Source organism: Oryzias latipes, chromosome 10, assembly GCF_053564925.1.
Source record: "Oryzias latipes strain Hd-rR chromosome 10, Olatipes_Hd-rR_3.1".
NCBI classification, from domain to species: domain Eukaryota; kingdom Metazoa; phylum Chordata; class Actinopteri; order Beloniformes; family Adrianichthyidae; genus Oryzias; species Oryzias latipes.
Genome location: NC_136246.1, coordinates 18,360,426 through 18,386,443, shown reverse-complemented (window position 1 = coordinate 18,386,443; position 26,018 = coordinate 18,360,426). Strand labels below are relative to the sequence as shown.

General features: G+C 39.3%; 2 protein-coding genes across 4 annotated transcripts in view; both read left to right on the top strand.

Moving 5' to 3' along the window:
* Positions 1–2,853: 2,853 nt before the first annotated feature.
* The window catches only part of LOC101169865 (protocadherin gamma-C5), a 307,671-nt gene continuing 284,506 nt past the window's right edge, over positions 2,854–26,018 (top strand). The window contains exon 1 of one of the 3 annotated variants that reach the window (XM_078954158.1): positions 2,854–5,352. In XM_078954158.1, coding sequence (XP_078810284.1) covers positions 2,968–5,352 — 2,385 coding nt within the window. In that variant the 5' untranslated portion in view covers positions 2,854–2,967. Of the gene's footprint in view, positions 5,353–9,651; positions 12,181–14,148; positions 16,647–26,018 lie in introns of those variants that run through there. The other 2 variants (XM_078954151.1, XM_078954154.1) reach the window with 2 other exon arrangements.
* LOC101162500 (protocadherin gamma-A12-like) lies at positions 18,393–25,643 on the top strand. Its single transcript, XM_078954170.1, has 2 exons — positions 18,393–23,805; positions 25,370–25,643. Exons 1-2 carry the CDS (start codon positions 21,418–21,420, stop codon positions 25,625–25,627), a joined length of 2,646 nt encoding a protein of 881 aa, XP_078810296.1. The 5' UTR covers positions 18,393–21,417; the 3' UTR covers positions 25,628–25,643.

Genomic DNA, 26,018 nt, shown 5'->3' with positions numbered 1-26,018 from the left:
ATTAACTCCATATAACATAGGCCCTTTAAATATTTGCAATGCATCTGGGCTTGAGTTATGACAACCATGAAAGTTTTTGATTTTAGAAAAAAATGATTAATATACAAGCATGGGATCATCTTCATGTGTTACATATTTTTTAGGGCCAACTTTATCCATAAACTCTCCCACTGTTGTCCAAATGAGGCTGAGCACTCTCGGAAAATGTCCCATTGCAGCAGAGGGCCACACAGCCCAAATGATCAAAAAGAAAAAGTATGTGCCATCAGTCAGACTACCACTTAAAAAAACTGAGATTGTATTGAATATTTACATATATTATATATATTGTGCAAATTGTAATATTTCCTTACTTGTATGTGTGTTAATCCTTAGTGTACAGTTCTGGGGTTTTTGTCATTTTATTTAGAAAAAAAATGTAAAACTGATTTATTTCTACTTTTGTACATTTTAAAAACATTTACAAAATAAAAAAGTTAAATTCTTCAGGAATGCAAAATTTCGACCAGAAGTACAATAGCAGACAAGGTTTATTGGATATATTATGAATGTGTGTTTATCTTGCGTATGTCGCACAATTATGGAATTTGTTACACATTTTTAAGAGTTAAGAATTAGTCTAATTAAATGAAAGGAAACTTGTGAAAAAAAATATGTTTCTGAGAACTGTATGTATCCAGATTTTGAAACTCATCCACTGCCCAAGGTCTGTTTTTACAGAGGCTTTCTATGCCTTGCAATATGTCTCTACGATTTCATTTAGGGAAGTATCAGAGCTGTCTGGACCCGTTCTTGATTGAATCTTACTCAGTTCTCCCAGAACTACTGCCAAACCTTAATTCAGAAAAATATCTTTAGGACCGCATGGGTGACTATAGTGTGACACAATCAGTTATCATATTCAAAGCAATAAATTTTATCAACAAATCCTGTTTTTCCCCTTAAAAACGCTATCGTATTTATGAAAAACTTGTTTTGTATTACACAAATTATCTTTCTGTAATATTTTACATTATTTACTGGCAAGTTATTTTTGGCCCACTTGAAGGGGAAAGCATCAAATGGAGGAAATGCCAGCAGGACTCCACTCATGACTCAAGAAATCCATGAACGTGTCTCTTTTCTTTATTTGTATTTGATTTTGGACAGAGACCTTTTCCAGTGTTAATGAGTGGTTGAAGAAACCAAACAAGGTGAAAAACCTGTACAGAAATAATACTTATGAAAATATATTCTGTTTTACAATTAAATTAAAAATAACTATACTTTACATTTTAAATAAAATATCATTTCAAATTATCAAGTTTCACACAACAATAAACCGTGATCAATTAATCAAGCAGACACAAAATACATTTCAAAACAATCCACGTCTAAAGCGCACCGATAACGCGACAGACAGCTGATTTCTAAAGGCGCCCCTGAAACAGCTGATCAACCCCCGATCACTTCCGCATCTTACCGGCTGCCTCTCCACTTTTTTAGATGCCTTGGGGTGGATTTTCCTTTCATCTGACAGTTGGCCCGAACGTCTGCTTCCGTCAGCTCGCCTGTCAGATCAGTGATCACCGCTTTTGCGCGACACGTAAATCACCATGCGCTTACAGGCACGCTGACGCGGATTTAATTAATCTCACCTGTTGCGGTTGACCTATTTTTGGAATCTTATTTTTCTTTTCAAATATTATTCTTAAAATTTATAAGTCACTTTCGAAATATTCAATTTCCACCCTGATTTATCCTTTTTCCACCACTTTAATTTACATATACACATTTTTTTTTCCCCAGCATTAAGTGAGTTTTGACCTAACATTTACAATTTTAAAAGTGGTTGACTGCCCCTGTCTAAAACCTTCAGATCCTATCCCAATCCCGCCTAAAATATGTCCATTTACCTAGCAAATTCTGCCCGCAAATTCAGAGTAAAAATTGCCCCATTGCGCTGGAAAGCTTGCAATCTGACAATTCTGCTTCTGCTGCTAACTTGCGAGTCTCGACTTGCTGTGGACTGGAAAATACCATTGCTGCAGAAAGACAATGGAAGACGAAGCACTTTCACATGATCAGACTTATGCCAGTTCAGTAATTTTGGGTGTTTTTAATGACAGAGTTAAATAATGATAGACGTAAAATTTATTTTGAACACTTATGTTAAATTTTCCGCACGGTCCCCAAGAGTGTCGGGGGCACGGTAAACAGCTGGCCTGCCACAGACACGATTTTTGTTTTATCCCTGTGGTGAAATGACAATAAAGAATCCTGAATCATGTTGTTATTATCTCAACTTTGACCATAATTCAGTCTTTAAAAAGGTCTGAGGTTTGTGAAGGTCATTTATTGTATTATGTAGATTTATCTTATTAGTTTTGTATGGCATTTACTCCTGTGGAACTTCACGGAACTGTAAACGGAGACCACACTTTTATGTGATGACCGGACAATGTTGAGCGTTCTCTGTCCATGGTTCTGAAAGCTGAAAAAAATACATCGTTGATTTTAACAGAACGCTTCCATGAAACTGTATGTGCTCAAAACATTATGTAATCTAAACCGATTCTATGGCCTACTACTGTTTATATATATACACACACACACACGTATATATATGTGTATATATATATATATATACATATACATATACATATATATATAAATTATTAAATTTTATAAAATGTAAAATTTATCACCATACCGTGTGTATTGAAGAATGTTTAAAACGGTGACGGACTCGAGGCTTGAACTTTTTCGGCTGTAAGTGAAGGTAAAAGACTCGGTGTGTCGCTCTTGGACAACAGATAAATATTGCAGACATCTCCACCCACTGCTAAAGCTGTGCTTGCATATTTACTGAATACATTCATTCCCTGCACAAATCGTGGTAGGCACACCGGAAATTTTTCCTTCCCATCGGATACTATTGTCAAGAATCAAGGCTTAAACGAGGAAATAAGGTAATCATTATCGAAGATGGAAGAAAAAAGATCTTTCGGGCTCTCGTGGATTCTCCGCTTTTGTTCCCTCGTCGTGGCTTTGCGCTCCGTTCATGGAGATCTGAGCTATTCTTTTCCAGAGGAGATGAAACGAGAATATGTTATTGGAAATGTCGCCAAGGATCTCGGGATTAATCCGAAGATTTTATCTTCAAGAAAAGCCCGTCTGGATTTTGAAGGGGGTCGGAGACGCCTCTGTGACATCAACGTGAACACCGGAGATTTAATCACATCGGAGAGAATTGACAGAGAAAGCCTTTGCGGAAAGAAGCCGTCGTGCGTCGTTAATGTTGATCTGGTGTTAGAAAGCCCGTTAGAGCTTCACCGTGTAAGCCTCCATATTCAAGATGTAAATGATAATTCACCAAAATTCAGAGAAAATTTGATACAAATGGAAATTAGAGAATCAGCAGACAAAGGAAATCGCTTTTCGATCCAAGAGGCCCATGACGCAGATATAGGTCAAAATGCAGTTCAGAGATACACGCTCCAAAAAAACGATAATTTTATCCTTGCTGTTGATAACAACAAAGTAGAACTGGTGCTGGAGAACACACTCGACCGTGAAAAGCAAAGCGACATGAATTTACTCCTCACAGCAGTGGATGGGGGATCTCCTCAGAGATCAGGTACAGTGATCATTCACGTTACTGTACTGGACGCAAATGATAACGCCCCAGTTTTTAGTCAAGACGTTTATAAAGCGACTCTTCCTGAAAATTCTCCTCCAGAAACTTTAGTGATCACAGTTAGTGCAACTGATGCAGATGAAGGAGTGAACGCAGACGTGACGTATCAGTTCGGACACGTGTCTGATGATGACGTACACGTGTTTTTAATTGACCAGAAATCGGGGGAAATCCGATTAACTGGATTAATTGATTATGAAGAATTTGCGTCCTTTGAGATAAGAGTTGAAGCGAAAGATGGTTTAGGTCTAACGGCATATGCTAAAGTTCTGATCGACGTTACTGATGTAAATGACAACAACCCCATAATCAGTCTGAATTCTTTGTCTAACTCCATCCCAGAGAATGCCCCTCCTGGTACAGAGGTGGGCATCATTAACGTGCAGGACAGAGACTCTGACAAGAACGGACAGGTCCGCTGTTCCATTCAAGCAAACGCTCCTTTTAAGTTGGTTCCTTCCATCAAAAACTACTATTCTGTGGTGAGCACAGGACAGCTGGACCGTGAACTAGTGTCTGATTACAACATTACCATCAGCGCTACCGATGAGGGCTCTCCACCTCTGTCCTCATCTAAAACTGTTCACTTATCTGTAGCTGACATCAACGACAACCCACCTGTGTTTGAGGAACAGTCGTACAGCGCATATGTGAGTGAAAACAACCAAGCTGGCTCCACTTTATGTTCCGTGAGCGCTCGAGACCCCGACTGGAGACAAAACGGTACAGTGATTTATTCTCTGCTAGCTGCTGAGGTGAACGGAGCCCCGGTGTCCTCCTATGTCTCTGTGAACGGAGACACAGGGCTGATCCACGCTGTCAGGTCGTTTGATTATGAACAGTTGAGGAGTTTTCAAGTGCAGGTGATGGCCAGAGACAACGGTTCTCCTCCACTGAGCAGCAACGTGAGCGTGAGTGTGTTCATCTCGGATGTGAACGACAACTCTCCTCAGATTCTGTACCCCGCCCCAGAGGGCAGCTCGTTCATGACTGAGCTGGTCCCCAAAGCTGCACATGGAGGCTCTCTGGTGTCCAAAGTGATTGCGGTGGACGCCGACTCCGGACAGAACGCCTGGCTGTCCTATCATATAGTCAAATCCACTGATCCAGGTATTTTCACCATTGGTCTGCACAGTGGAGAGATCAGAACGCAGCGGGACATTTCCCAATCTGACAGCATGAAACAGAACCTGATTGTGGCAGTCAAAGATAACGGACAGCCCTCTCTGTCAGCCACCTGTGCCATGTATTTACTGATCTCGGATAACTTGGCTGAGGTGCCAGAACTGAAGGATATTTCTTACGATGAGAAGAACTCCAAACTGACTTCCTATCTGATCATTGCTCTGTTTTGTGTGTCCACCTTCTTCCTGACCTTCATCATCATCATCTTGGGTGTGAGGTTTTGTCGCAGGAGAAAGCCCCGACTGTTGTTTGATGGAGCAGTTGCCATCCCCAGCGGTTATCTGCCTCCTAATTATGCAGATGTTGACGGCACAGGAACTTTACGCAGCGCTTACAATTATGACGCATACCTGACAACAGGATCTAGAACCAGTGACTTTAAGTTTGTGTCCTCTTACAATGACAACACACTGCCTGCTGACCAGACTCTGAGGAAAAGTCCTACTGACTTTTTGGAGGATTTTGATGAGTCCAACAATTCAACCCAGGTAGGACTACCTTTTTTTTCAGATTGCTCTTGTTTTTTTTTATGTATGCTTTCTGTATTTTTTGCAACCCTTAATGTTCTGTAGGCTGACAAGACTGTTACGACATACATATTTTGATACTGTGAACATTTCTTCTCAACTCTGTTGGTCTTTCTCATTTTTTTCTGTTTTATCTGCATTCTCCCTCAATTCTTGTTGTTTTATATGTTAGAAACACTTTAGAAATGTCTATGCATTGGGATTGAATCAGGCAAACTATTTTTCTCTGGCTCAAAATATGTTTCTTAAAATCTAAAATACGTAAAGGATACAACTTTTGCATTCAAAAATGTTAGGCTAAGTGTAAGATTGTTTTTTTTTTTTTTTTACTTGTTCTGCTTATCTGGAGTCATTTTGCAGTTCAAGTTACCTGTAGTTAAATTACCCAAGACCTTGTTTTATGTGAAAACTACGTGATCTGCTATGGAACCTCCTCCCAGCAGGAAATTCTCAGAAATCCTGCGTGGGTTGAGGTGCACACATACATCTTTTTAAATCAGTGTATTATTATTAGGTAATAGAATACAATTATTCTAAATCCATTCATTATCAGTCTCATCCCAAAATGTGTGGTAGCTACTTTTGTCCACAAGGACAGAATCGGGCTTTAAATTATGGGATGGCTACGTTTAATTATGGCCCGCAGCAGCAGTCACTGACTGCAAGGACCATGTTGTTTTCTCAACAATGGAAAAAATCCAGAGGTTCAAAGCGCCCTAAGAAGTTTTTAAAAGAAAGAAATAAACCCAAATATACATGACCAGTATTTAGCAGAAAAATACATGCACACATAGACTCTCAGCCCTAACGTCAAAAAACGTCCAAATTGTTTCTGCAATGTTGACACAAAAACTCAAAAATGTTAAAAAACAAACAAACCCTCAAATGAAAGGCATAACCCTTAAAAGACATGACCAGTGTGTAGTACAACAAAAATACAAACAAAGACATAGTCGGTCCTGACCACAAAAACCTCTATATTGTGTCTGCATAGAAGCAGTATTATGACTGCTTCAAATATGGAATCACAAAAAGCATTATAAATGACCAAATCCGGAAACTCAACGAAAGTGGAGACCCTCCTTCTAACAGAAAGGGACGTAACATAAAACCAATCATGTATGAGTCTTTAAAGTTATTTATGACTATTTTCTTTATGTGGATATTATAAATACATGAAACAGTCCAAAAGCATTTTTATTTTAATACAATGAAAACTACAACAATGTTTAACAAGGTAACGTTTTTGCGTTACTTCCAGTATTAAGGGTATTCCCTTCTGTTAAGCAGCCGGGCAGCAAGTGCAAAACACCACAGCAGAAGATGGAAAGAAAAGAAGAAGAAAAAAGCAAGCAGCTGCAGTTGTATTATAGTATTAGTTCATTTGTACTGGGATTTGTTGTTGTATCTTAAATGTAAATGTGTATTGCACCTCTGGGCAAACATAGTTGCAGCATCACAACCATGAGCCTTTCAACCACCTGCTCATCTTCATCTGCTCCTGATCAGTCTTGCTTTGAATATAGACATACACAGAAAAGCAGATTTATTCTTACAATACTTAGTATAAGCATGTATTTTTATGTATGTCCTCAATCATGGGAAAAATGTTTGGTGTTAAAAACACCAAAAACTTGATTTCCATTGTAGTGGGTCTTTAATTTTGTTGATAGTACCATGATGAATAAATGTGGCAAGTCAGATCAACCATAATTGTTTAGACCAAAGGTTTGAAACCTGAGGCTCCAGAGCCACATGTGGCTCATTGACCCCTAGTTGGGGTTCACTGACTGACAAAAACAAAATGTTTTTCATTCTAAAAAAATAACCTATTTTTTCGACTTTCGGATTAATCAGCACAGAAAGCAAAACAAAACAGTCAGATAAGTCAAACATTACTGGACTGACTTATAAACAATTGAAGCAAAGTACATGTTACTATACCAGGCACCTGACTACAATACCCATAATGCTTCAACTATCCAACAAGCAGTGTAGCTCAGGATTTGACCCAAATCCCACATATTACATGTGTGGGTATGAAACTGGGTTGTCTATGCTTTCTTTCTTTTTTGCAACCTCTAAAGATTTGTAGGCTGAAAAGACTGTTATGATGTATATATTTTGATCTTATGAATAACTTTTTTCAATTATTTTGGTCTTCTTTTTTTCTTTCAGATTTTTTATGGCACTTAGAAAGTTTAAAATGGTGATTTATCATTGGCTTTTTGCATTAAGTCCAAATAGTTTTTAAATGTATGCATAATATATATATATATATATATATATATATATATATATATATATATATATATATATATATATATATATATATATATATATATATATATATATATATATATATATATATATATATATATATATATATATATATATATATATATATATATATATATATATATATATATATATATATATATATATATATATATATATATATATATATATATATATATATATATATATATATATATATATATATATGGGAGCCGGTTTAGCTCGTGCTGGTTTGCGGCGACTTCCGTCCGTGAAATCCGGGTTCGACTCCGGCCTGCTCCCTGTTCCCTTCTCTACCCCTGCCGGTTCCAAGCCCGGTTTGAGAAGGTTGCGTCAGGAAGGGCATCCGGCGTAAAACATTGCCAAATCTACCATGCGACTCGTTCGCTGTGGCGACCCCTGATGGGAGGAGCCGAAAGTGGAAGAGGAAGATATATATATATATATATATATATATTAGGCCATAGAATCAGTTTCAATTACATAATGTTTTGAGCACATACAGTTTCATGGAATTGTTATGTTAAAATCTACAATTAATTTTTCAGCTTTCAGAACCATGGACAAAGAACGATCAACATGTTTTTTGAGAACGCTCAACGCTGTCTGGTGTGGTAGATCTGAGCCTCCATGGCTCTGGTGCTCAGGGCTTGTTCCTGAGCTGCCAGGATGAATGCTTCCACGCTGTCCATATACATATATGGACAGCATATATATATATATATATATATATATATATATATATATATATATATATATATATATATATATATATATATATATATATATATAGTATGTTTGTGTTTGTATACATACACAGTTTTTTTTTCTAAATCCGAAATAACCCTAAACATTTTAACAGTTCCCATAAAATAATTTAAACCCATGAATAAAAGGTGCAGCAGCCAAAAGTCTTATGATTTTAGTAACAAACTTGAATCACTGAGCCCTAAACAATGGTTTGTTTTTGTTTTTTTTACCTTTTCTTTATTCTCAATCAATTTTTGTTGAAAGAAAAATAAACCTCCTGGTTGAATGAACTTCAAACTGAAAATAAATAACAACAAAAAAACAGCTGCTGCCTTTTTTTTTTTACGAAGACACAAGTATTTATATATAAAAATGTACATGCATTTAGATCGACTCAGCAAAAGGTAATGAATAATTGTCTATGTTTCTTAATATCTAAAATACGTAAAGGATACAAATTTTGCATCCAAAAATTTTAGGCTAGATGTAAGATCGATTTATTTTACTATTCCTGCTTATCCTGAGACATTTTGCATCACAAGTTGGCTAGTTAACTGAACCAAGACCTTGTTTTATGTGAAAACTTTCACAATCAACCACTCAGAAAATCTGCACAGTTTGAAGTGCACACATACATCTTTTTGAACCACCATGTTATTATTATATTTATTTATTATTCTAAATACATTCTGTGTTCTAAATAACTGCACTTTGAACAAGTTTCAAAATAAGTATAAATTAATTGTGGATTTAGTCTTTTTTAACACATAACTGTCCAACAAAAGCTAATTGGACAGTACTTAAAATAATTCATTTGTATAAATTTGTCTTTATAAGATGACGTAGCCTATTCGGTCATGTTTATTGTAGTATTACACATATTTAACCCTTGTGCTATCTTAAGGGTGGGGCCCTTACTTTGACGTGTTATTCCTACCATGACAAAGGATAAAGGTGGAAAGATTTCATGTTATCCACGGACACCAGTGAGATTCGCAAATCATTGAACAAAAAAGGTTCAGCCCACTATAGTGGGGTCTAGATGACCCAACTCCCAATGTTAAAGGGCCTAGGATAGCACAAGGGTTAAATCTTCACTTATTATTAGTTCCGTGCAGTGTTGTAGCGTAAACTGTGTCAAATGTGATGTCTAGAACGTACTCATGGAGTCGCTGCTTACTTGCGGATGGAAACTGATTATTTCTCCACCCACAGCACAGCTGCAAAACACTCACCAGAGCTGCCATTGTTTCCGGAGAAGCTTTGTCCTCCTCATTTTTACTACACCGATCTTTCACGGCCAAAAAAAATTTTTTTACCCCAAGTTTCCAATCTTTTGGATGGAATATGATGCTTTTTAAAGAACATTTGGTGATGCTTTTTGTTTGGAGCTTTGCTCTTGTTGTCCATATTGCTGCTGCAGAGCTCAGCTATTCCGTTCCGGAGGAGAATAAACCAGGATTTATAATCGGGAATATTCCACAAGATCTCGGACTACAATTGAGAGAATTTTTTGCTCGTAAAGCTCGGATTGATGGTGAGGATTTGATCCAGCAATTTTGTGGCATTGATGTGAAAACTGGAAATTTTGTGGTAAAGGGAAGGGTCGACAGAGAAGAGCTTTGTGGGGAGAAAATGTCGTGTGTTCTGAGATTTGAATTAGTTCTAGAAAGCCCTTTGGAGCTGCATCGCATTTCACTTCTCATCCAGGATGTCAATGACAATCCACCTATTTTCCCCAAAGATACGGTAAATTTAGAAATACGGGAATCAGCCGACAAAGGAGCGCGATATCGTGTTAACGCAGCACACGATGCTGACATCGGACAGAATGATGTGCAGCAGTATAGCTTACAAAAAAATGGACATTTTGTTTTATCTGCGCAAGATGATACTGATGGATCCAAGAAGATCGAGCTGATTTTAGACAAAGAGCTTGATCGTGAAAAAGAGCAGGATTTGAATTTTGCTTTATCTGCAATTGATGGAGGAAATCCATCAAAAACGGGAAGTATGACTATAAAAGTGACGGTGCTCGATGCAAATGATAATGCGCCTGTGTTTAATCAGACCTTTTATAAAGCAAGTTTACCTGAAAATGCACAAATTGACACCGTGGTCGCTGCTGTAAAAGCCACAGACGCAGATGAAGGCGTTAATGGTGAAGTGACTTATGAGTTCAGTCGCATCACAGAAAAAGCTAAGAAGGTTTTCTCCTTAAACAGTAAAACGGGGGAAATCAGAGTGATCGGACCGCTGGATTTTGAGACTGATCCAAAATACGAAATGCGCATTGAAGCTAAAGATGGTTATGGACTTTCATCTGATACGAAATTAATGATTGACGTGACTGACGTGAACGACAACGCCCCTATAATTTATTTGAAATCAGTAATGAGTGCAATTCCCGAGAACGCCCCTCCTGGTACAGAGGTGGGCATCATTAACGTGCAGGACAGAGATTCTGACAAGAACGGACAGGTCCGCTGCTCCATTCAAGGAAATTCTCCTTTTAAGTTGGTTCCTTCCATCAAAAACTATTATTCTGTGGTGAGCACAGGACAGCTGGACCGTGAACTAGTGTCTGATTACAACATTACCATCAGCGCCACTGATGAGGGCTCTCCACCTCTGTCCTCGTCTAAAACTGTTCACTTATCTGTAGCTGACATCAACGACAACCCACCTGTGTTTGAGGAACAGTCATACAGCGCATATGTGAGTGAAAACAACCAAGCTGGCTCCACTTTATGTTCTGTGAGCGCTCGAGACCCCGACTGGAGACAAAACGGTACAGTGATTTATTCTCTGCTAGCTGCTGAGGTGAACGGAGCCCCGGTGTCCTCCTATGTCTCTGTGAACGGAGACACGGGGCTGATCCACGCTGTCAGGTCGTTTGATTATGAACAGTTGAGGAGTTTTCAAGTGCAGGTGATGGCCAGAGACAACGGTTCTCCTCCGCTGAGCAGCAACGTGAGCGTGAGTGTGTTCATCTCAGATGTGAACGACAACTCTCCTCAGATTCTGTACCCCGCCCCAGAGGGCAGCTCCTTCATGACTGAGCTGGTCCCCAAAGCTGCACATGGAGGCTCTCTGGTGTCCAAAGTGATTGCGGTGGACGCCGACTCTGGACAGAACGCCTGGCTGTCCTATCATATAGTCAAATCCACTGATCCAGGACTTTTCACCATTGGTCTGCACAGTGGAGAGATCAGGACGCAGCGGGACATTTCCCAATCTGACAGCATGAAACAGAACCTGATTGTGGCAGTCAAAGATAACGGACAGCCCTCTCTGTCTGCCACCTGTGCCATGTATTTACTGATCTCAGATAACTTGGCTGAGGTGCCAGAACTGAAGGATATTTCTTACGATGAGAAGAACTCCAAACTGACTTCCTATCTGATCATCGCTCTGGTTTGTGTGTCCACCTTCTTCCTGACCTTCATCATCATCATCTTGGGTGTGAGGTTTTGTCGCAGGAGAAAGCCCCGACTCTTGTTTGATGGAGCAGTTGCCATCCCCAGCGGTTATCTGCCTCCTAATTACGCAGATGTTGACGGCACAGGAACTTTACGCAGCGCTTACAATTATGACACGTACCTGACAACAGGATCTAGAACCAGTGACTTTAAGTTTGTGTCCTCTTACAATGACAACACGCTGCCTGCTGACCAGACTCTGAGGAAGAGTCCTACTGACTTTCTTGAAGCTTTTGATGAATCTACAAATCCATCCCAGGTAGGATTTTCTTTATCACCACAGCTGATTTTGTGTTTTAATGATTCTTATTTTTGCTAAAGATACTTTTGCCAACCGGTCTCAGCCAGAGACAAATATAGCACTTTGAATTTAAACAAACATTTAAATGAATGAGATCTGCGTTATAACCTTGATCTTTTGTGGGGCAATTTTGTTTTTACGCTGTAGTTATTTAGGTATATATGACATATTCTAGTCACCATTCCGCGCGGTTATCTACTTCCTAATCATGAGGGTGTTTGCAGCGCATGAACTTTACGCAGAGCTAACAATTTTGACACTTAATTGAAAACAGGAATTCCAGTCAGTGACTTAAGGTCTTGGAGATTGCTGAAGAACGAAAGCAGGACAAATCATAATAGTCCTTCTAAGTGTATATTTATGCTGGCCTTTTTTAGCTGGAGTTGCCGATCTGGAATGGAATCCAGGGTGACTCGGTGCGAATTGATTGGTTGCAGGTGTGTCAGTAGTAATTCCGGATTTAAGCACCTGTGTGGAAATGACAACAACAGAAATAAGAACAGACAGGAGGCCAGCAGAGGATCCGGAAATGCGTCTTGTCTTTACTCGGTTGATGGTGAACATGTAAAGTTCTCTTTGAAGTTTTGTGTCAGCTGCACTGGCTCCAACGCGAGGAAAATTGCAATTTGCAAAGGGATTTTTTTAACGTACTTTACTTCAAATTCATCAGCGAGTCGCCGCTGTGTTTTTTTTTTTTCATTTGTGTGGTTTAACTGAGCAGGGTCCTTCTTTTTAAAATTGCACGTTTGTTTTAAAACGGAAAAATAATCTGAAAATGTGCGGACGGAAGTAATATTTCCTACAGTTACCTTAGTTACTTAATAATGCCCATTTTACACTCTCCTGTTTGTTGTCTCGCAGTTTACAGAGAGATCCTTTTTTTTTTTACCCGCCATATTTCAGTCCTGTATAAAACTTAAAGCAACAAGGTTGGGGGTTTGGGGAGGGCAAGTTGTTCATAGTGTTCCATCTGTAGCATCACGGCTCCAAAAGATTAGCGCACTGAAATGCCAGTGACTTAATATTAGGAATGTTAAAAAAACTGTGAAAGTCTGTTAAAATATTATTCTATATTTTTGTGTAATTACGTATTTTTTATTTGTTTTATTTGTAGTTTTCAGCCTCCTAGTTCAATATCTACTAAAGGAAGGACTAATGCATCGCATGTGGTCATTCCTGATTTAATATGTAAATAAAAAAAAACGAAGGAACAAACATAAAAAACGAGGATAAAATGTGTTGTCAATTCTTTATGTGAGTCAAGTTTGTCAAGTTGTGAAGCATTCAGTTGTTTGCCTTCAAATATCACCTTTTTGTGTGTTTGTGTGCACGGCGCATCTAGAAAACATTAAACGTCTCATGCACGGTTCCATGTTAATTTGAAAAATGAGCGCAAATAGTTTCAACTTTTTTGGGTGTTATTGTTTTCTCTTTGTTTTTCATTCTCAAATCGTCCCCTGATTCACGCAACATGTTTGTGCGTAAAGTACCTTATAATAGAATGTTTTGGTGTCTCATCCATCAGTGCGAAAATCGAAGAAGAGTGATTATATTCCTGATTCGTCATTTTCCCCCTGGCCGTGTGTCTGTTTGCGCTCAGTGTTTGGAACGGAAAGGGTGGCGTGAGTGAAGCCACCTTGATTCAGCTTCACACCGACTCCTCCGTTTCTGTTGACTTATAAGTTAACGCAAATCTGTTTTTGAATAGTTTCAACAAACGTAAGAAAGAAGCGGCCATTTCATAGAAATTATTACATTTTACGAAAAAAAGGACAATATTTAAAAATGTCATTTTGTGGTTTGTTACTCTTTGTAATTTTTGGACACATTTTTGTGAGAAAATGACTCAGGGTGTCGCTGTTGACTGACAGAAAAATAAGGGGGCAGCCTCTCCACCCACAGTCGCGTCAGCAACACCATATAATGCATGCTCTGCATTTATGATCAAGGGCCGTGAACATTTTCCTTCTTAAATACTGCTCTCTTGGAAACTCTCTTTTTTGTTGTTGGAGTAAAATCAATGTTTATAGCTCAAAATGATGGAACATAAAGGGATTTCTACGTTTACTCTGGTCCTCCGCTTTTGTTCCCTCGTCGTGGCTTTGCGCTTCGTTCATGGAGATCTGAGCTATTCTTTTCCAGAGGAGATGAAACGAGAATCTGTTATTGGAAATATCGCCAAGGATCTCGGGATTAATCCGAAGATTTTATCTTCAAGAAAAGCCCGTCTGGATTTTGAGGGGGGTCGGAGACGCCTCTGTGACATCAACGTGAACACCGGAGATTTAATCACATCGGAGAGAATTGACAGAGAAAGCCTTTGCGGAAAGAAGCCGTCGTGCGTCGTTAATGTTGATCTGGTGTTAGAGAGCCCGTTAGAGCTTCACCGTGTAAGCCTCCATATTCAAGATGTAAATGATAATTCACCAAAATTCAAGAAAAAAATGATTGAAATGGAAATTAATGAAATGGCAGACAAAGGAAATCGTTTTTCTGTCGAGGAGGCCCATGACGCAGATATAGGTCAAAATGCGGTTCAGAGATACACGCTCCAAAAAAATGATAATTTTATTCTTGCTGTTGATAACAACAAAGTAGAACTGGTGCTGGAGAACACACTCGACCGTGAAAAGCAAAGCGACATGAATTTACTCCTCACAGCAGTGGATGGGGGATCTCCTCAGAGATCAGGTACAGTAATCATTCACGTTACTGTACTGGATGCAAATGATAACGCCCCAGTTTTTAGTCAAGACGTTTATAAAACGACTCTTCCTGAAAATTCTCCTCCAGAAACTTTAGTGATAACGGTTAGTGCAACTGATGCTGATGAAGGAGTGAACGCAGATGTGACGTATGACTTTGGTCATATGTCTGAAGATGATGTCAATGTGTTTTCAATTGATTCAAGAACAGGAGAAATGAAAATTACTGGTGTGATTGATTTTGAGGAAAAAACAATTTTTGAAGTAAGAGTGGAAGCAAAAGATGGTTTAGGTCTAACGGCATATGCTAAAGTTCTGATTGACGTTACTGATGTAAATGATAACCCACCAGTGATTTATTTAAAGTCTCTGTCCAGCTCCATCCCAGAGAATGCCCCTCCTGGTACAGAGGTGGGCATCATTAACGTGCAGGACAGAGACTCTGACAAGAACGGACAGGTCAGCTGTTCCATTCAAGGAAATGCTCCTTTTAAGTTGGTTCCTTCCATCAAAAACTATTATTCTGTGGTGAGCACAGGACAGCTGGACCGTGAACTAGTGTCTGATTACAACATTACCATCAGCGCCACTGATGAGGGCTCTCCACCTCTGTCCTCATCTAAAACTGTTCACTTATCTGTAGCTGACATCAACGACAACCCACCTGTGTTTGAGGAACAGTCATACAGCGCATATGTGAGTGAAAACAACCAAGCTGGCTCCACTTTATGTTCCGTGAGCGCTCGAGACCCCGACTGGAGACAAAACGGTACAGTGATTTATTCTCTGCTAGCTGCTGAGGTGAACGGAGCCCCGGTGTCCTCCTATGTCTCTGTGAACGGAGACACGGGGCTGATCCACGCAGTCAGGTCATTTGATTATGAACAGTTGAGGAGTTTTCAAGTGCAGGTGATGGCCAGAGACAACGGTTCTCCTCCACTGAGCAGCAACGTGAGCGTGAGTGTGTTCATCTCAGATGTGAACGACAACTCTCCTCAGATTCTGTACCCCGCCCCAGAGGGCAGCTCCTTCATGACTGAGCTGGTCCCCAAAGCTGCACATGGAGGCTCTCTGGTGTCCAAAGTGATTGCGGTGGACGCTGACTCGGGACAGAACGCTTGGCTGTCCTATCATATAGTCAAATCCACTGATCCAGGACTTTTCACCATTGGTCTGCACAGTGGAGAGATCAGGACGCAGCGGGACATTTCCCAATCTGACAGCATGAAACAGAACCTGATTGTGGCAGTCAAAGATAACGGACAGCCCTCTCTGTCTGCCACCTGTGCCATGTATTTACTGATCTCGGATAACTTGGCTGAGGTGCCAGAACTGAAGGATATTTCTTACGATGAGAAGAACTCCAAACTGACTTCCTATCTGATCATCGCTCTGGTTTGTGTGTCCACCTTCTTCCTGACCTTCATCATCATCATCTTGGGTGTGAGGTTTTGTCGCAGGAGAAAGCCCCGACTGTTGTTTGATGGAGCAGTTGCCATCCCCAGCGGTTATCTGCCTCCTAATTATGCAGATGTTGACGGCACAGGAACTTTACGCAGCGCTTACAATTATGACGCATACCTGACAACAGGATCTAGAACCAGTGACTTTAAGTTTGTGTCCTCTTACAATGACAACACGCTGCCTGCTGACCAGACTCTGAGGAAGAGTCCCACTGACTTTCTCAAGGATTTTGATGAATCTTGTTATGCATCCCAGGTAGGAACATCTTTAAATCTTTTCTTTATTTTTTCTCCTCAGTTTTAAATGAAATTTAAAGTTTTTGTGTTAAAAAAGTACCAAACAAATAGCACTGCATTTCTGACAACACATTTCTTCTTCCAATTTCGATACAAAAAATGTCAATGGTATTTTCAAAATGATTAATAAGTAAGAAAGAGTCCTTCAATTTTATAACACCTTTTTTAGTTAAACATCGACAAATACATTTTGTTATAAAAGATCTAAAAAGAAAATTCAATAATTTAAAAAACTGCCACATGAAAAATAAAACAAAACAAACAAAATCCAAAAATAAAAGGTATACAGGTGTTAAGGTCTCATTCTATGTAACACAAATTTAAGCCACCAAATGGTTTTATTTATGTAAAAGGAAAATATTCTGCCTTTTAACTGAAAATAAACAGGCGCAAGACTGTGTCATGTTGGGGCGTACAACAACCTTCCTGAAGTTTGCTGAATGAATCTTACTCATCCCAATTAGAGAAACTTGTGTCGCCAATTCATGTTTTACGCTCTTTTTTTTTCGTTTTTAGTTTCTTTGTTTTATTTCTTGCTAAATGTATTATCTTCTTATACAAACAAAATAACAAACAAAAAAAACACTATCTTTATCTTTTCTTCAAGTAGAGTTTTTGGAGATATTTCAGTCCTAGTTAATTATGCAGATATTGATGGCACAGGAATTGTACTCAGGGCTAACAATTGTGACCTGTACCTGACAACATGATTTTTGATTTGATTTGAAAATCATGGTGTCAAACCAGTGAGTTCATTAGGTTAATTTTTCTCACATTGACACACGCATGCATTCTGAACAAACTCAGAAAATTCTCCCTTTATTTCTTGATTGTTTTCAGGTTACTGCATATGCAGTGCGATAACATAGTTTCTCCAGTCTCTTTTTATATCATTAAGGTTTATCATGTAACTTTTAATAAATTATGTTTGAAAAACAATTACAACAATTAATTTACTTTGACACTTACCTTAGGTATGTCAATGTCTATAAAAAAGATTGCAAAAAGGTTGCACCATTTTTTTAAAGAGTGACTGCTGAGATTCAGAAGAAAAAAAACAGTTTGTCTCTGTGATGACCTTAGAGGTAGCTGAAGAAAGAAGGCAGAACAAATCAAATTAGTTTCTCTCATATGCTGGCTGGTTTAAGCTGGACTGACCGATCTGTAATGGAGTTCAGTTTGACCTGGGGGGTATTCCAGGAAGCATGTTTAAACTAGCCTGATTTTAAGCCTGAACTCTGGCTGAAATCTGCCTGAACTTGCTTACTCTGGGTATGTCGGTTCCAAAAGACCGGATAAGAGTTGGCGTAATTACGCCCGACTTGGTAACCCTGGGTTAATGCACGTGCATGTCAAGTACATAAAGACATCCTCAATGGATCGCCGATTTCTGGAGTCACCATGGAAACGCGTGGAGAGAAAAAGGGAGCGCGACACTGAGACGGCTGTGAGACGGAGTCTGAGGTTTTAATGACGGCGTATGAAGATTATACGTCCATCAAAAAAGTAACACGGCCGCATCAGCAAAAGAAAGAGTTTCTGCTTGTAGTACGAACAGACAAAGAAAACGCACAAGTTTCTGATCTTATTTCCATTTTCCCTGTGACTCATATATATATATATATATATATATATATATATATATATATATATATATATATATATATATATATATATATATATATATATATATATATATATATATATATATATAACTTATCCAATTTTGCTAACTTAAATGAATTACTTCTATTGGTAACAAATAATTGAGTTAAATTTAATCAACATAATTTCTTACGTCTATAAAACTCAATAATTGTTTATACAACTCAAATGTATGTATTTATCTAACTAAATGTCATATTACTCCAATTCAATTAATATTTTTTCCATCTTAATTAATTATATTTCTTGATCTCTCATATGTCTAAGTTTGAGCCGGCAGATATGCTCATTTTTATAACAATAAAAAGGACGGGAAAAGAATGCATGTTACGCACAACTTCAATAAAGAATTTTCCATCAATGTCACTACAGCCCCCAACAGTAGGGGTGCTATATTAACTCATCATCCTCTCATTCACTCTTACTCATGGTGCAGAGACATAAGCACAGGACTAAACAACTCAGCAAAACATGGCACAACACAGTAAAACAGCTAAACAACTAAACACATTTGGTCAAAAAGCCACACTTAAACCAAAATTCGTCCAGACAGGCAAAGCAAATGGTATCCCACAATCATTTGCGGTGCCGATCTAACAGCAGGACCAACGTTACACCTACTTAATTGAATTAATTTGAATGAAAGTAAAATAACTGTCTGATAACTGCGTGTTATTTTTAAACTGACTTAACAAACAAATGAGTTATCTTAACTGAAGCAAATAACTATGTTAGATAAAAGTAAAAAAGTTTAATTTTCCAACATTCATATGTGATCTTATCACCCTCTCATGGTGAAAAAAGTACTATCTGAGCTTCTTCATCCACTAAATCATCTTTAAATCGACATGTCAAGCTGCTTCACCTCTCTGACAACAAACTAAGCTTCAACTAAACCTGCTCCCGACCAGGTTGTGTTCAGAGCATGAGTTGCCATGGCAACTTGACCTACCCTGAAACATACCTCCATTTCTGGAACCGAAAACTGAGGTTATCAACTTCCTTAGCCTCAAACATACCGTGGGAGCTAGCATAACCTGCTTTCTGGAATATCCCCCTGGTTGGTTGCAGGTGCATATAAGCACATGTCTGGAACTTATAGAAAACCAATACAACAGCAGCATTAAAAAAGAACAGAATCAGGAGGTTAGCAGAGGAAGACGAACCTGCCTTTTCTTGTTACCCAGTGGATTTTTAGGACGTGTTTACCTGAGATGCACTTGCTGGTTACACCGTTGTTGTTGTTTTCTTGTCTTTGGCTTGTTTTTCTGCACTGACTGGCATAACTCTTAACTTGTATGTTTTGTGCAACCATTCCAGAGCTAATCAGACTTCAGCAGTAACCATGTTATGAAAGGGTCCTTTGCTAATATAAAACTGTCTCCTTAAGATTTCTGCTTGGAAACGCAATCTTAGCCTAATTTAAGGCATCAAGGGTCAGACTGACAAGCAAAGACTTTTAGCTCTGATCTTATCCGACATGGATTATATGGTTTTATGTTAAGGAGTATACGCACTCTCGAAGGTATTTTCTAATATAATTGTTCTGATTATTATTATTATTATTTTACTGACTATAAAGGGGGCTTATTTTTAAAACTACACATACTTTTTGATCAGAACTAGACATACACTTGAACCTGAAAATGTGCAGTGCATGAAAGGTTTCGTATAGTTAAAGGTATGCACATTTGATAATAAGCATACTGTCCTTGTTGGATCAAAGTTCACGGACAAATAGTGTTTTCTTTTTATTTATTTTTTTTACTTGGTATCTTTCAGTATTGCAGCAACAACTGCTGGCAACAATGGTGGGGTTAGGGAAGAGCAAGTTGTTCAATGGCATCAGTGCTCAGAACGATCAGTGCACTAAGATAAAAGCAACGCAGAATCAATGGGACATGTTGGTAATACATTTAATAGCAGGAATATGATGTTAAAATATTGTGTTTTTTTATTATTTGAAATAAAAATAAACTTTTTTTTCCCCCAAATTATTTTTTGATCTCAGCCTCGCCCCGCGCCTATTTAATCATTCTTACTTTATTGTGTAAATCATAAACCAAAAATTACAAACGTGAAAGAATTGGTTAAAATGTGTCATTTTTCTTCTTCTGGAGGTCTTATGATTTGTCAAGTTGTGTAAAAGTCGGTATTTGCCTTTAAATATCATATTTGTGTGCAAGCCTGTGTGTGCGCGCGCACATGAAAAAACATCGAATATCTCATTCGAAAAATTAACGCAAACAAATGCAAATTTTCTGGGAGAATTTTTTTTTATTTGTAATTTATCCAGGTCAGATTTCGCATACGTCCATTTACACCTGAATTAGGCAATCTTTTTCTGCTCTGTGCGCAAGGGTTCTTATAACCGAGTGCTTCGCTGTCTCTTCTCTCAGTGAGAAAATTAAGGGAATGGCATCACATCATTGTTTCCTCCTTTTCTTTCCGGAGCATGTCTGTTAGCACTCAGTGTTTGTGAGTCACCGAGCGCCATGTGCTAAGTGCGGGATGCGGTGGCGTGAAGTGGCCGCCGTGATGAGAGGGTTAATTATTTCCCATTACACCTCCGTTTATGTTGACATTTAAGTCAATGCACACTGTTTTTGCGTGTCTCCAATTAGTGCAATTTGTCAGGGTATTGAAACAAACGCAAAACGGTGCTAAATATTCTAAAGAAATGTTTATATTTCAGGAAAATAAATTAAGGCTAGGTAGCTCATTCAGGGAGATAAAGCAAACCATACATTGTCTATTAAAAAATAAGGGGGCAGGTTTAACGCAATCAATATAAGGTTTGTTATTCTTTTTTTTTACAACTTTGACACATTTTCAGCAAGAAAATGACTCTGGGTGTCGCTGTTGACTGACAGAAAAATAAGAGAAGCCTCTCCACTCACGGTCGCATCAGCCACAACCCAGAATGCAAGCTCTGCATTTATGATCAAGCATCTTGAACACTTTCCTTCTTTAAAGACTGCTCTCTTGGCTCTTGGACATTTTCGTTTTTTTTTTTTTGGGTGTGTGTCGTTGGAGTAAAATCAGTGTTTTTAATAGTGTTCAAAATGATGGAATATAACGGTATTTCTACGTTTACTCTGGTCCTCCGCTTTTGTTCCCTCGCCGTGGCTTTGCGCTTCGTTCATGGAGATCTGAGCTATTCTTTTCCAGAGGAGATGAAACGAGAATCTGTTATTGGAAATATCGCCAAGGATCTCGGGATTAATCCGAAGATTTTATCTTCAAGAAAAGCCCGTCTGGATTTTGAGGGGGGTCGGAGACGCCTCTGTGACATCAACGTGAACACCGGAGATTTAATCACATCGGAGAGAATTGACAGAGAAAGCCTTTGCGGAAAGAAGCCGTCGTGCGTCGTTAATGTTGATCTGGTGTTAGAAAGCCCGTTAGAGCTTCACCGTGTTAGCCTCCATATTCAAGATGTAAACGATAATTCACCAAAATTCAGAGAAAATTTGATACAAATGGAAATTAGTGAAATGGCAGACAAAGGAAATCGCTTCTTGATCCAAGAGGCCCATGACGCAGATATAGGTCAAAATGCGGTTCAGAGATACACGCTCCAAAAAAATGATAATTTTATTCTTGCTGTTGGTAACAACAAAGTAGAACTGGTTCTGGAGAACACACTCGACCGTGAAAAGCAAAGTGACATGAATTTACTCCTCACAGCAGTGGATGGTGGATCTCCTCAGAGATCAGGTACAGTAATCATTCACGTTACTGTACTGGATGCAAATGATAACGCCCCAGTTTTTAGTCAAAACGTTTATAAAACGACTCTTCCTGAAAATTCTCCTCCAGAAACTTTAGTGATCACAGTTAGTGCAACTGATGCAGATGAAGGAGTGAACGCAGACGTGACGTATCAGTTCGGACACGTGTCTGATGATGACGTACACGTGTTTTTAATTGACCAGAAATCGGGGGAAATCCGATTAACTGGATTAATTGATTATGAAGAAATTACATCATTTGAAATAAGAGTGGAAGCTAAAGATGGGTTAGGACTATCTTCCAATGCTAAAGTTCTGATAGATGTTGCTGATATAAATGACAACGCCCCCATAATAAGTCTGAAGTCTCTGTCCAGCTCCATCCCAGAGAACGCCCCTCCTGGTACAGAGGTGGGCATCATTAACGTGCAGGACAGAGACTCTGACAAGAACGGACAGGTCAGCTGTTCCATTCAAGCAAACGCTCCGTTTAAATTGGTTCCTTCTATCAAAAACTATTATTCTGTGGTGAGCACAGGACAGCTGGACCGTGAACTAGTGTCTGATTACAACATTACCATCAGCGCCACTGATGAGGGCTCTCCACCTCTGTCCTCGTCTAAAACTGTCCACTTATCTGTAGCTGACATCAATGACAACCCACCTGTGTTTGAGGAACAGTCATACAGCGCATATGTGAGCGAAAACAACCAAGCTGGCTCCACTTTATGTTCCGTGAGCGCTCGAGACCCCGACTGGAGACAAAACGGTACAGTGATTTATTCTCTGCTAGCTGCTGAGGTGAACGGAGCCCCGGTGTCCTCCTATGTCTCTGTGAACGGAGACACGGGGCTGATCCACGCTGTCAGGTCGTTTGATTATGAACAGTTGAGGAGTTTTCAAGTGCAGGTGATGGCCAGAGACAACGGTTCTCCTCCACTGAGCAGCAATGTGAGTGTGAGTGTGTTCATCTCAGATGTGAACGACAACTCTCCTCAGATTCTGTACCCCGCCCCAGAGGGCAGCTCCTTCATGACTGAGCTGGTCCCCAAAGCTGCACATGGAGGCTCTCTGGTGTCCAAAGTGATCGCGGTGGATTCTGACTCCGGACAGAACGCCTGGCTGTCCTATCATATAGTCAAATCCACTGATCCAGGACTTTTCACCATTGGTCTGCACAGTGGAGAGATCAGGACGCAGCGGGACATTTCCCAATCTGACAGCATGAAACAGAACCTGATTGTGGCAGTCAAAGATAACGGACAGCCCTCTCTGTCTGCCACCTGTGCCATGTATTTACTGATCTCGGATAACTTGGCTGAGGTGCCAGAACTGAAGGATATTTCTTACGATGAGAAGAACTCCAAACTGACTTCCTATCTGATCATCGCTCTGGTTTGTGTGTCCACCTTCTTCCTGACCTTCATCATCATCATCTTGGGTGTGAGGTTTTGTCGCAGGAGAAAGCCCCGACTGTTGTTTGATGGAGCAGTTGCCATCCCCAGTGGTTATCTGCCTCCTAATTACGCAGATGTTGACGGCACAGGAACTTTACGCAGCGCTTACAATTATGACACGTACCTGACAACAGGATCTAGAACCAGTGACTTTAAGTTTGTGTCCTCTTACAATGACAACACGCTGCCTGCTGACCAGACTCTGAGGAAAAGTCCCACTGACTTTCTTGAAGCTTTTGATGAATCTACAAATGCATCCCAGGTAGGAACGTTATAGCTACCACAGCTGTTTTTATGCTTTAAAGAATCTTTTTTTTTTTTTTTCTAAAGATTATGTTTCATAGGTAAACCAAAACCGATATGTGCAGTGACTTCAGAATTTTAAATCTTCTTATTTTACGTTGTTTTAGACCCAATTTAATATTGTTTTTCCTTATTCAAACTTGCAAATTAGGGTTTTTATTTTTCATAAGGGGTGTTCTTTTGTCAATTTTGTTTTTATTGTAACCACGTTTTTACACACATTTCTAACCCCCCCAAGTAGTGAAGTAAAAAGATTACAGTATGTAATATAAATCCAGGGAATTTTTACACTTCAAGGACAGGAAAAAAAAAAAAAAAAAATATTTTGAGTTCATAAGTGAATTGTACGGAGATCCTAAAGAGACATTGAGAAAAAAAATCAGGTAAAAAAAGGCAAAGTAACCAGAAACTTAGTTTTTTTATCTCTATTTCTTTAATTATATTTCTTAGATTTATTTTTAGGGACTTTGTAGAATTTCTGGTAAAACATACACTATCAATGATTTTTTTATTTCTCCTTTAAATTGTAAATGACATATTCATATATGGTGACAACTATCTCTGTCAACATCCGGCTATGTTTCTCGAGCCTGAATGACATCCCAATGTCAGTACTGTAGATCCTGGTCTTGTGGATCAGGGAGTCAATGTCTCACTCGCTCTTAGCATGTAACATGATGTCATCCTTGTAGAGGAGGTGACTGATGTTGGCCCCATTTCTGCGTTAGTATCCATAGCCAGTCTTGTTGATTATTTGGCTAAGGGGGTTCTGACCTATGCAGAACAGCAGTGGGGACAGAGCATCACCTTGGTATGTCCCACAATTGATGGAGATTTGTGCAAGTGGCTTGCCATTGGCTTCAAGGGTGGTTTTCCACATTTTCATTGAGTTTCCTAAGCTTCTTAGACTTCTGTAGATGTTCCTTTTCCTGTTGGAGCTCCAAAGAATCATTGATCCACATGTGTGCCATTGAGTCATAGGCTTTCTTGTAATGGATCCAGGCTGTGCACAGGTTGGTGTGTGGCGACGTGCAGTCTTGAGCGAATGTTCTGTCGACCAGGAGTTGGTGTTTGGCCCCTCTGGATGCTCTACCAATACCCTTCTGTTTTTTGCTGATGTATTGATCCATGTGCCTATTTATCTTGGTTGCAATGATGCCTAATATGAGCTTCCATGTTGTGGAAAGACAAGTTATTGGCCAGATGAGACTTAACCCTTTGAGGGATCCTTCTGGATCGTGATCGTGCGCCCTTCTGTTAGACATATGGTGTGAGTCCCATCTCTTAGCAGCTGGTTTATTTGCGCTGTCAGGTGCTCATGGAGTGCAGTGAGTATCTTTAGCCAGTAGTCATGCATCATGTCAGGGCCCAGTGTTGTCCAGTTCTTCATACCTAAGACTCTTTCTTGGATCTCTGCCACTCTGATGGTTCCTGGATTCAGTTCAGGGAGGTTGGTATGTTCTTTTCTCGGAGAGATTAGGCACTGAACCATTGCTGTTATGTTTTGTTTCTTTCTCCCATAGAATTTTCCAGTACTCCATGAGTTTCCAGCCTTGATGGATCTGCTCTGCTGTTTTGACACTGCCACTGAGCGTACTCTTTTGCAGGTTAAGTTGCGAACAGCCTGTTTATCCATCTGGCTTCATTGTCTCTTGTGTACCTCTTTAGGTGGCTGCTCAAGGCCAGGAGCCTTTGTTTGGCAGTTTCCAGTGCTTCGGGTATGGGCATTTGGCTTTATCTCTTCAACCCAGTCTCATCACAAAACGTTGTTTGATTATTAGTTGACGCAAAAAGAAAGAACATGAAAAGATGATCTAGAATGTCAGAGAATGTTAGCAAATATCCAGGCCTCCTAAAGTTATAAGGTTTAAAGGGATTAACAGGTAAAACTTGTGAATGTGAGACTGGGATTTTTAGATTGGGAATTATCCCAACTGTGAGGCTCTGATAAATATGCACTGTGCTTTAATTCGCTGCCACTAATTTAAAAGGGTTGAAACATGAAACACATTAGCAAAATTGGCATTTTATAAAAGGCTCATGTGAGGGCCATCAATCAACTTTGCTCTGTTTAGTCCATACAATGAAAAGTGCCTAAGCCCAAAAAGGTAAACCAAATAGAAAAACCTAAGGATTTGTATCTCAAAAAGACCACTACTTAATTTTGGTATC